The sequence below is a fragment of the Neofelis nebulosa genome, chromosome 11 (genome assembly GCF_028018385.1).
Source record: "Neofelis nebulosa isolate mNeoNeb1 chromosome 11, mNeoNeb1.pri, whole genome shotgun sequence".
NCBI lineage: Eukaryota > Metazoa > Chordata > Mammalia > Carnivora > Felidae > Neofelis > Neofelis nebulosa.
The window spans coordinates 59,895,571-59,907,711 of NC_080792.1; the positions used below are offsets into that span (position 1 = coordinate 59,895,571).

The 12,141-nt window shown below is 50.4% G+C and overlaps 1 protein-coding gene across 1 annotated transcript in view; it reads left to right on the top strand.

The window, feature by feature from the left end:
- The first annotated feature begins 202 nt into the window (after positions 1-202).
- The window catches only part of RAB31 (RAB31, member RAS oncogene family), a 133,893-nt gene continuing 121,954 nt past the window's right edge, over positions 203-12,141 (top strand). Inside the window, exon 1 of the mRNA XM_058692710.1 lies at positions 203-425. Within this exon, the coding sequence (XP_058548693.1) occupies positions 387-425 (39 nt within the window). The 5' untranslated portion in view covers positions 203-386. The remainder of the gene's footprint in view (positions 426-12,141) is intronic.

The following is a 12,141-nucleotide window of genomic DNA, read 5'->3' on the forward strand; positions in this document are numbered from 1 at the left end:
GCCGGGCGAGGCTGGAGGGGCAGACGGCGGAGGGGCTGTGCAGAGCGGGGTCCGGCTGCTGAGCAGGTCTGACCGGGGAGGCACTCCGCCCAGGACTCCGCAGGTCCCGGGGGCGGCCCCCTGGTGGCTGACGCCGTCTGGGGGCGTTCCTGGGAGCTGGGGGCCGCCGAGGTTAGACCCGAAGTCCCGGGAGGAGCCGGCCGGCGGCCACGTGACCGACCGCGGCGGGGCCGGCGGCCCAGAAATAGCAGCGGCGGCTGTCCCGCCCGCGGGCTGCCGCGAGCGAAAGGCGGAGACTGGAGGACGCAGGCTGGGCGCGGGCGCGGCGCGGCCCCGGCCCCGGCCCCGGAGGATGCTGAGCCCCTGCCCGGTCCGGCCCCGAGCACATGATGGCGATACGGGAGCTCAAAGTGTGTCTTCTCGGGGTGAGTCCTGCGCCGCCCTCCGCCGGGGACACCCACCCCCCTCCCCCGGCCCCTGCGCCCTCAGTCCACTGCGCCCTCTTTTCCCAGCCCGGCGAGGATCGGGTCCGAGCCTGCCCCGGAGCTTCGCGCTCGTTCACCGCGGCCGGCCCGGGAGCCGCTGGGGTCCCGCCGTGCTCGGGCCGGGCCGGGCCGCGCCGCGGGACCCTCCGCTGGGACACGCAGAGCGGCCGCCGCTCCTCGCCGCCGCCGCGGTCCCTCCGGCCTCCGAGGGCTTTCTCCTTCGCCTTTGATAATTTCCTTCCGGCGGAAACTTTAAGTTACTCAGCCAAGGCTCCAGATCCTTTTTGCGTCTCGGGGGCAATTGGTTTATTCACTTTTTGGGGGGAGCGGGAGCGGGAGCGGGAGCGGGAGGGGGAGGGGGAGGGGGAGGGCGGGGAGGGGGGGTTGGGAGAGAAAGCCCAGCCAGACGCGAGAAAATGCGAGGGGATGCCCCGGCTGGAAGGTGAAGAGAAAAGTGCTGGAGAGCACTGCGCCCGAAAACTTCTGTGCAGGGTGAGAAAGTTCTCCCCTATCACCGCTTCCCCTCCCCGAGTGGGTCTTTCTGGGGAGTCTGAGGAAATGTGGAAGAAGCCAGAAAGAAAGACAGAAATACCCAAGCCCTTTGCTCTGGGCAGACCTGCCGGGTGACACAGGGCAGGCCCTGGAAGACCCGCGGCAGAGAGCTCAGATAATAGTCAGGGTCATTTCCTTTCGGGTGCCCACACCAAATTCCAGAATTTCTTCTTTTGAAAGAGGTGGTTTTAAGCCGTGTTTTCAGCAGCCTTCGGCATCGATGCCTGGGGTACTGCCCCTGGCAAGTCTGGTCTCCCAAGAAAACCATTTCCTACAAAAAGAACAGCAGAGGGGTAGACCCGTCGTTATTTAGAAGAAATGCTCACTGGTCTGTCGAGATGGGAGACGGATGTCCCGGATGTACGGGAAGCCTATACTGAGGAAATGGTCCCAGGTTAGGACTGAATTGCACCAGACCAGCCAGGTGTCTAGGCTCCATCTAGGCTCCTTTGGCACTTCTGGCTGGACAACGTTCTCGACTGTCTTCCATCCCTGTCATTTACACCAGATTGTCCGGTTCGCCTAGGATTCCAGGGGACCTGGCGAAGGCCCCCCCTTCTCTGTCACCCTGGGCACAAACTACCCAGTGTTCCTGCCCTCCTGCCTTGCTCAGCCACAGCTGGGATCTGGAAAAGGATCCTGCCCCGGTCTTCCTCCGCTGACCTTTATTTGTGTTGCAGTGTGGGTTTTACCCTCTGCGGGGCTCTCCAACATGGTTTCGACATAAATTCCGGGAATCTCGTGTTTGCCTTGCGAGGGGTCATTCCAGCCTCATGTGTCCCAAGGAATCAAGAGCAACTTTGATGTGTATTGTGTGTGCCAGGATTGGCCTCGGGAGTAAATGAAGTAGGAGATGTTTCAGCTCCCCCCAAGTCCCCCCGCCCCACGCTTTCTCCTTTGTCATCTACTTAGGAGGCACAAGTGCTACTCATCACAGGAATTATTTTCACTGTTCAGGGATGAGTCTCCGTATCCTTCTACAAGGAAATGGATCACTGGCCGTGCAATTCTGGGCAAGTACTTCAGTTGCCTCATCTATAAAATGGACGTCATAACATCTTCCCTTTTAAGGCAGAGGACTATACCAGATGATCTGCTAAGATACAGGGTACCATGTCCTGCTAACCTGTGATTCCAGGGTGACAATTAGTAAGCCTGGTGTGTGAGAGAGCTGGAGGAAGTCCCTTTACTTCTTTTCTTTTATCTCTGCGAATGAAACATATCCTTTTAGTTGGCTTCCTGGAGACAGTGCCTCACCCTGGTTCTTTGCAGTGGCTCTGTTGGTAGGAGTTTGGCTTGGGAGGACACAGACCTGCCAGAGCAGAGCAAGAAGGTTTTTCTGGGCGGATGGAAGCTTTGAAGCATCATTCCTGTAACACCATGTCAGCGGCCTTCTTTAATTAATTAATTAATTAATTTATATTTTTACATTTATTTTTGAGAGACAGAGACAGAGCACAAGTGGGGGAGGGGCAGAGAGAGAGGGAGACCAGAATCGGAAGCAGGCTCCAGGTTGTCAGCACAGAGCCCGATGCGGGGCTCGAACCCACGAGAACTGTGAGATCATGACCTGAGCCCAAGTTGGACGCTTAACCGACTAAGCCACCCAGGCACCCCGGCGGCCTTCTTTTTTGTGAGAGTGGCTCTAGGTTTTAGTCTTGTTTAGGTCAGAGGGCCAGTGACCTTATCCCCCACACTGAGTGAAATTTGTTAGGTCCTGTGGTTTGCCTGGGCCTGTCCTGGCTAAGATGTATGTGATAGGCTGTATTCTTAGCTGCTCATTCCTATAGGGGGGTTCTCTGGGTGAGATAGCATTTGGGTGAGTTCAAAGCCATTTTAACCACCTTGGGTTCACTCTCTTAATTTGAGAGAGAACCTTGCAGGTCGGTGACTAAAAGAAGGAATCAAGAACAAGTCCAAAAGTCCTCAAAATTTTAACAAGAGCCTTGGGCTCTTTTGGGTTCTCTTTGTCGGGAGGTCTCTTTTCTAGAGACAGTCTTACACATGGCTAGCACTCAGCTTCCTGTTTTTCAGCCACGACATCTTCCTGAAGTCTCAGTCGGACTGAGACTTTAGAAGCCGTGCCCTCTGTCATGTCACTTTCTTTTGTGCCCCCTTGAGAAGGTGATGGAGAATGCAGAGCTCCTAACTGAAGTCTGGCTGTCTCACTGGGGAGGCTGAGGGGCTAGTCTTTTTGTGCCCGGCCATCGGCCTTGAGTGTTCCGTGGCTATTCGAGGATGCACTTCCCATTTAAGGCACAAAGTGTGGGCAGTGCAGACTTTTATCCCTCTTAGCTGTGGTCTGCAGCCTCTTCGGGGTCGGAGTTTCCCAGCGGGAGGGTCATTCGCAGCAGGTGGAATAAGCCAGATGACAGGTCTCCGCCTGTACCTGTGCCTTTCACGACCATGAAGTTCAGCATGTCTGTCTTGCTTCTTTTGGTCAGTGCTCCCAAATGGAGTCAACAGCAGTCTGGGGAGCATTCCCTGAATGCTTTGTGCATTCAAACCAAGGACTCAAGAGCATTGGGTTTATTTAGGCTACCTGTTAAAAATTCTTGGCTCTCGTTGCTGTCATGGGTGGCTTTTCTCGTGTTTTTCCTAAGCCTTTGTGAATGCCCTTTCCTGGGATAAACCAGGGTGCCGTGGAAGCTAGCCACGCAGGACGGTGTGCTTGCCAGGGGCACACGGTGAAAAGGGGTCCTTATTAGACACCCAGGACCCGTGGGTCCCGTTCTTGTCAATAAAGTGCCAATCATCCCACTTTGTAATCTGAATTAGTATTATGAAACATGTAGCTTGAAAACAATGCCCTTAAAAAGAGCGAAGTGTGTTAAAAAAAAACAAAAAACTAACAAAAACAATATCGAGGCAGCAGCTGTTCCAACCCCAAAGGTGGAAAGCTTCCCAGTGTGCATTTTTAACACACATCACCACGTGGCAGAAAGCAAGGGGAGGGGGAGAGAGAGGGGGAGAAGGGAGAAGAGGAGGAGGAGGAGGGGGCGGAGAGGATCTTCCTTTTCTTCTATTATTTCCTCTGGGTGTGTATGCTTAAAAACTGCTTCCGGATGGAATCCCAAAGAGATTTATATTTGGGCTTTGGTTGTCTTGACGACAGTTTAGAGGTTTCTGCCACTTCCTCAACAGCTTGAGTGGCATGGTTAAAACACAGCTGAGGGTGTCCCTGCTTCTGGTAAGGAGCTTGGTGCTCATCTTTCTGCTAGGATCCGGGTGATGGTTCATCACAGAGCAAACACCTGGGATTGGTGTGGCATCTGGGCAGCAGAGACCTCAGCTGTGTGCAGGGCCTTCCCGTGAGGGGACTATGTGATTCCCAGAGGCTCTAGGACCCAAGGGTGGGACAGATAAGCAGATCAGTCAGAGCTGTGGACCCTCAAATGGGCTACTTTGAGTGATAGTGAGCACTCCGTCACCGAAAGCATTCATAAGACTAGGTGCATCTGGTTGGGTCTTCGTGGAAGGATGGAATGCGTAGGACGGGGAGGATTGGGCCAGGCACTCATCTGAATTGCTTTCCAAGAGATTCTAACATAACTCATTTTCATTTTTTCCCAGAAACCCCATTTCTTGGGGTGTGGGGGGTTGGTGGGGGAGGATGTAGAGAGGCTAGAAATCTAATCTGTTTCTTACCAAACCTGATTCCTGTATTAAATTGAACCCTTTGTGGAAAGCGTGGTACTGGGTTGAAAATAAATATGAATGACATAGTGGGATGTCTTCTGGGAGCGCCCAACGTATGATAACACCGAGCACCCGCCAGGATCGATGTATTCTGCCAGGGTCTCTTTGTTCCTTTTTTCTTCAGGGTCAACAATGGCTACATCTCTCTCTCAGCTTTCTGAGCTCAGTGCTCCCTGGGATATGCGTCAGAGTCACTTGCAGGCACTTTCAAACTTCTTGTGGTCCCTCCCCATCTCTTGTGAGGCATGTGGCCCCCACCCTTTCCCCTGGCCCAGTGTCACTGTTCTCATGAATGTGTCTGTCGTATCCCTCGGGACTGCTCCAAGGCCATTGCCATTGGAAAATATAAAACTTTACTTTCTAAGATGTTAGGGCACAAAAAGATTTTGAGCTCGTGAGTTACAAAAGGTCTTCACATTTAATTGTGTGCAACAAGTTAGATTACTTTTAGGGCTTGCCTGTCTCTGCAGATACTACACTTTGATTTATCTTTATTTTTACAATTTCCAATACGTATTTGAAAATGGAATAGGCATTCATTCGTTCAACCGCTCACCATCTATCCAGTGATTCTTTCATGCCAGGAGCTGCTGTGGGTGGCTGCAGGTAGGTAGGACAGACATGAGCCTTGTCTTTGAAGCCCTCTACCTTTCCTGGGATGTGGACCCAAAAGCAGTGACCTAAATGACATCACTTGTATTCCTGTGACGGCACTTACCACAGAGCCAAGCACAGCAGAAGGAATAGAGTAAGATTATGATACATACTGACCGCCATTCATCTTATTAGACGTGAGGACAGGTGAGGGGTAGAAAGTTTTTGCACCGCGTCTCTTTTGACTGCCTGCTGGGCTAACTCTGCTGGAGACAGAAGACAGGGAAGACGGGGTTCTGGTCCCTGCTGGTGATGGAGAGGTTCCTGGTCGGGCAGGGAAGACAGGCACGTGCACAGGAACTAACATTCGTGGCCATGGCGATAAATGGGATCCTGTCACGTGGTACAGCGGGAGACAAGGAAGTTAAATTGAATACAGCGGGGCTGGGAAAGGAGGAATCTGGGAAGGTATCTCCAAGAAGGAAGGATTTGAAGAGTGCCTCAAAGAACACACAGGGCTTTGACAAGAATGGAAAGTGGGTGTGGACTTCAGGCCTTGGGGAGAGCAGGTGGGACTCTGGTTCTCATGGTATTTTCTGGAGGGCTGAGGTGACTGGAAAGTGAGGGAGGCAGGGAGCACAGCCCTTCCACTCCTGGGCTGACCACCGTCCTGTTGACCCCACTACCTCCCTAGAATGGGGTCTTTTATTTTTAACTCCCTCTTTCCCTTCTTTTATTTTGAAACGTCTCACACTCACAAAACATTTGAAAGAGCAGAGCAACGAATGCCTGTAAGTCTCTCCCCTGGATTCAGTGGGAATAACATCTTAACCAATCTCTTGCTTTTTATCTCTTTCTCTCTCTAATGTATTTTTTCCCTGGACCCTCTGAAAGTAAATTGCAGACATTATGGCACTTGACTCCTATAAAATTATGTATCTTTTTTTTTTTTTTAATTTCTTTTTCAACGTTTTTTATTTATTTTTGGGACAGAGAGAGACAGAGCATGAATGGGGAAGGGGCAGAGAGAGAGGGAGACACACAGAATTGGAAACAGGCTCCAAGCCATCAGCCCAGAGCCTGACGCGGGGCTCGAACTCACAGACCGCGAGATCGTGACCTGGCTGAAGTCGGACGCTTAACCGACTGCGCCACCCAGGCGCCCCATGTATCTTTTAGAAGAAAGGACGTTCTCCTTCACAACTGTAATGCCCAGAACTGAACACAGATATAATGGTATCGTGTATGTAGTTCATACTCAGAGTTTCCAGTTGTCCCCAAATGACCTTGATAGCTGTTTAAGAAATCCACGGAGACCATGTACTACATTTGCTTGTCATGTCCCTCATCTAAAACAGTTCCCCTCCTTTTTTTCTGCCATGAATCCAGGCCACTTATCTTGTAGAAAGTCCCAAGGTCTCAATTTTTCTAGTTGCCATCTCGTTGCTTCTTCTGGGTTATGCATGTTGGTGAGCAGACAACATACTTGATGTTGAATGGTCTTATTTTTTATGTGCCCGTGTATATTACAGTTTTCTTCCCCACTTACCTTTATGGCACTCATTCAACAAATTATCTCTTAGCTTCTACAAGTGCCAGGCAGTGGTATGTCTGAGCAAAACAAAGGGCTTTGACCTTATGGAGCTTACGTTTTAGCAGAAAGTTGGGAAGATAGATTCTCTGGCTGGTTAGAAGGCGGTAAGTGTTATATGGAGAAGCAGATGTGGCCCAGAGCTGGGGGAGGGGCACAGGAGCTCCAGGAGGGGAGGAGCAGGTCGGTAGGGTGGTGGTGAGGACACTCTGTCTCTGTCAGAGACCAGATGGGGCTCCTGCTTTACCTGGAGTTTGACTTCGGTTTTGTGACTTGAGTCGCATGGTGTGACCACTGAGCTGCTGAGAGTTGAGTAGGTCCTGAGGAACCAGAGTTGTCTCTCTTGATGTCTAACTCTTTGTCAGCTGAAATAAGGAAAAGAAAAGAGGGACTGAACATTGGGGTCACTGAATGGGTTTCTCACTGTGGAATCTTCTGTTTCGACGAATCTTTTTCTGATCTATTTCCTTGCTTCGAATACCTCAGACCTGCTCTGACTTCTCTGGAGGTCATGAACCTTCTGCTCGCTCAGGATTTAACCCAGAAGGTAGCTTAGGCTGCTTTCAGTTCCCTGGGAGGCTCCTGGAAGAGCTGGATTACCAGAATTTGAATGAGCCCTGTTGGAGAGCCAACAGAATATAGGGGAAATCGGTTCCCTCCTATTTTCTCTGCTTTGAACAGGGTAGCAGAGAGCTGGATCCCTTTTTATCAACAGTATTTGCTTTTCTAGAAGAAAAAGATACCTGCATTATCCAGTATCACTTCCTTTCTTCTCTCATGGAGTCAGTATTCTAACTGGGATCTGCAGATAGAATGCCTAGTCCTAAAAGGTGCCTCTATCAAAGATTTCCCTGAAAGGGAGGGAGAGAGAGGGAGAGCTGGTTCAGGGACAGAGAAAGAAAGACAAGAGTAGGGACGGTGGGGGGAGATGGGTGGGGGAGAGAGACACCCCCACACACACCTGTGCATGAAGAGTATCACTTAAAACTTGCCCACTTGCCCTCTGATGGCAAAGAGCAAGTTTTGTTTTTTGTTTTTTTCTGGTCAGACTATTAGCCAGGGTATTTAGATTTATGGCAAGCTTAATTAAGAAAGTCTTTTTGGGGGGTGCCTGGATACCTCAGTCCGTTGAGCGCCCGGTTCTTGATTTCAGCTCAGGTCATGATCCCAGGGTCCTGGGATCAAGCCCTGCATTGGGCTCCATGCTGAGCATGGAGGCTGCCTGAGACTCTTTCCTCCTTTCCCCCCCCCCCCTCTCCTGCTCATGCTCTCTCTGTCTCTAATAATGATTTTTAAAAAGTCTTTTTTCTTTAAGAGAAAAAAAAAGCATAGTATCAATCCTACATATTTCATGGCCTTACCTCTCATTGCAGAAGCGAAAAATTTTCTAACCTTTTCCATAATAATCTTCTGAAGAGCTGTTTTCTTCATTATAAAGTAACACATGCTCATCTTAATTAAATTTTGAATCTAATTATGAGGTGGGACAATGATTGATTAGTGAAGTGATAAATTTTCATTTGTGATCACAAAGATGAGGGATCCAGGATGACGCCTTGAGCCTCATTTCTTTATAATGACATATACTTGTACAAACTTGCCACAGTCTTGTTTCCTGTCATTAGCTGGAAATCCTGTGGGTATGAGGAAATCGTCCTACCTGCCCTCCTTCACCTCCTGTTCCCCATCTTGCAACTCCTGTTCTTTCCTTGTCTCTGGTGTTATGTTCAGATGACCACTTGTAATTTTATGGTCGACATCAAGTTCACCGTCCTGCTCTGTGTTTTTTCCGTTGTCTCTGTTCTTTCCTGCCCTGCAGGATCATTTTCTCCCATCGTTTTAATTTGTTTTCTTATTCTCCCCACTTCTCATCGATGAATCATCAGACTGTCCTTCTTGAAAGAGGCATCTAGGGCTTAGCTCACAGAGGGAATGTTTCTAGCCTGCTCTTCACTTGCTCCCCCACTGCTGAGTGGGGAGTGTGTGCTGAGCCGATCCCGGTGACCTTCCCTTCTGCTGCCAGGGTAGACCAGAAAACCCAGGCAGCTTTACCCTTTGGAGAGTAATGCTGGCAAACAGGGATCTGTACAAAGTAAATGTGAGAAGTGAGATGATTCATTTTCAGAAATACCAAATAAAAGCTGTGCTGTCTAGTTAACAATAGGTTTAAAACCTATTGGAAATAGGTACGACTCCCCCCACCTCCGCCCAGTGGAGTCCCAAACCCTTAGATCCTTCACTTCCTGGTTCTTCTTCCCTTCTCCATTCCGTGGGCTTGTTTTTCATGTGTCTCGCAATGAGCATGCCCCAAAGAACTGAAGCCTGTGGCACCTCAAGGAATGTACAGTTGTTCCCATCAGACTGCTTTTTGCCTTACGTGGGCATAGGCGACTTCCGGGTAAGGCTGTAATGTCTGTAGTACTCAGCCAGTGAGGAATCAGGGGAGGGACTTGCACACTAGGAGGTAAATTGCCTGCTGTAACTGCCCCGAGTGTGCCTGTCCATCAGACACCCGCTCTTCCAAGAATGTTGATTAAAGCCTCCCTTCACTGTGCTCTGAGTCTCCACGACCCTCCTTTGTTTGGGGCAGTGGGCTTATTTTTCATAGTAAATGAGGGTTTAACTGAGAGCCGTGTGCCGTGAGAGATGAATGGAGCTTGCTGCATGGCTGGGAGGCTGTAGGCACATAGCACAGTTTCCCAGAGAGGAGGGGACGATGTCCTTGAGGTTTACGCTCCAGCAATGTACTTGGTGTGATAGGGCTCACATGGGAAACAACCCCAGGCAACCCTGCGGGATGTCACATGATGGTTCGGTGCCTGATGTTTCCAAGGAAGGGCCAAGGAGTTTGGGAGAGGCCAGGGAGGGCATGTGGGTGCCCGCTGCTGAGCCACGTTGGCCCAGCGCAGAGGAGGGAAGTGTTGGGGAGTGAGTGGGAGAGGCGATGCTTACCATACACATCCACTGACAGGAAAAGGTTCTAAAGAGACTCATTTGTCAAGTGGTTATCCCCGTGGGGCAGGGACTAATTTGCACTTATAAATAACTTCTTTCTCTTCATTGGTTTATTTAATGAGCACGCATTGCTTGTGTAATTAATTTAAAACCTATAAAAACTTCTTGCAGGGCCAAGGAGATGTTTGACAGGTAGAGATCCGTTTGGTTGTTACTGGAAATAACTGACAAATTGATAATAAAACCGGAAAGTAATGTGGGTCAAACTGTGAGAAGTCCTTGAAACGTGAAGGTTGTTCCTGTAAGCTGTGGCATGCCAGCTCTGTCATCAACAGGACAGACACTCGAGTGGCTTCTCAGGTCACGTTGTGCTCTTATCTGTGCATGTCATTATTTGGCCTCATGGTGACCACTTCAGCCGCAACAACTCTGCCTTCCCCACCGTTCCCGAATCTAGGGTTTCTCAAGATGGGGTTTCGGAAAATAGCGGGTCTGTCATTCTGTCCCGTGGGGTCTGTAGTTTTCTGTGCCCGTTCATTTCAATGCTGTTCTTTAAAAAATAGATAAAAGTACATCGTGGATCTTCAGGGTGATCACCGTGTGACAAAACTGTGTCACAGCTTCGGTGCCCATAAAAGCTGGCTAATGAGATAAGAACGGAGGCAGAGTACAGAGATAATGCGTGAGGCCATGTGAAGACCAAGTGACCCTGCAGCACAGGTGACAGATATTTTCCAGGCACTGTTCAAGGGCTTGGGCATACAGCAGGTAACAAATCAGACCCACAGTCCTGACCTTGTGGAGCGGACATCCAGCAGGAGTGGCTACTGCTTGTAAATACCTAGTATGGCAGATGGTGATAGGTGCTATGGAGAGAAGCCAGGTGGCCGCACTGGGAGTGTTGGTTAGGGGGTGGTTGAGTAGGGGCTTGAGGAAGGCCCTTGAGTAAAGACACAGAGGCAGTATTCCTGAGCTGGCAGAGGGGACCCCAGGGCTGGGGTGGGAGGGGCACGCCTGGTGAGTTTGTGTGCCGGCGGGTGGCCCAGTGGGGCCGCAGCACAGTGATCACTGGGAAGGAAGCAGAAGCCGGTTTGGGGCCTGAGCCCATGATGTCTGGTGGGCAGGTTGGGAACTGTGGCATTTCCTGGGCCTCTGGTGGGCAGGGGGTGCTGTTGAAGGTCTTGGGCAGAGCAGTAACCAAGGTCTGACCTCCCTTTTATGTGGATGGTCGCAGCTGCTGCGTGGAGGGTGGTCCGCAGGCAGGGAACTGGCAGAAGACCAGATCGTGGTGATTTCTACCAGGGCGTGGCAGCCTCAGCGGTGCACGGGGTCCCGCGTGGGCTGTTTGAAGGTAGAAGCGAACCCTTTGCTGACAGATTATGTGTGGAGTAGGAGAGAATTATGCCATCACGTGGTGACAGCACGCTGACCTCAGGGTGCTCCCCAGCCCTGAGCTGTTTCCGTTAAACAGAGCAGCATTATCCATCGCAGGAGATGGATACTCATCTGCATGTTGTTGGCTTTGGAGTTTAATTTGTATTTAATTAATATGTTTACCTTTATTTTGTGGTTTCAGAATAGCATAAGCAGTTTGTGTGTACATTTATTATTTGCATGTATTTACTCTGTCGTTAATGTTTACCTTAGGATCCATGGGATTGCTTTTCCCCTTAAAAAAGCCTATGGAGTCTTCAAAGGGCCTGAGAAAAACTACTCTGACCGCTGAGGTTGGCTGTGGGCTAATGGAAGCTGTTGTCCTGCATGAAGTATGTTGGCAGGACTGTGGAAAAGGAGGCTGTATTTCCAGGAATCAGGGTCCCTGGGCATGCCTGTTGCGACGTGGAGGTGTGTGTGTTGAGCTGTGCCCAGTGCTGGCCTAGGGTGCTATTCCTAGGGGAGTAAGGCCTCAACTGTCTTGCTCCTTTTTTTGATGTGACGCAGGCCACGGAGAGCCTTGATAATCCTAGACCTTCCCAGGGATACCTGGATTCTGTTGAAGCCTCAGAGGGTATGTGGCTAAATAAAGCAAAGAGTGCATTAGGCTTTTTAAATAACGTTCTTCTCATAAAAGCATTATTTATATAGACATGGGAGTCATGAACTCAGTCATTTAAAGATCTTCCAAAAAAAAAATAGGGGTGCCTGGGTGGCTCAGTCAGTTCAGCGACTGGCCTCGGCTCGGGTCATGATCTCACGGTTCGTGGGTTCGAGTCCCGCATCGGGCTCTGTGCTGACAGCTCAGAGCCTGGAGCCTGGTTCCGATTC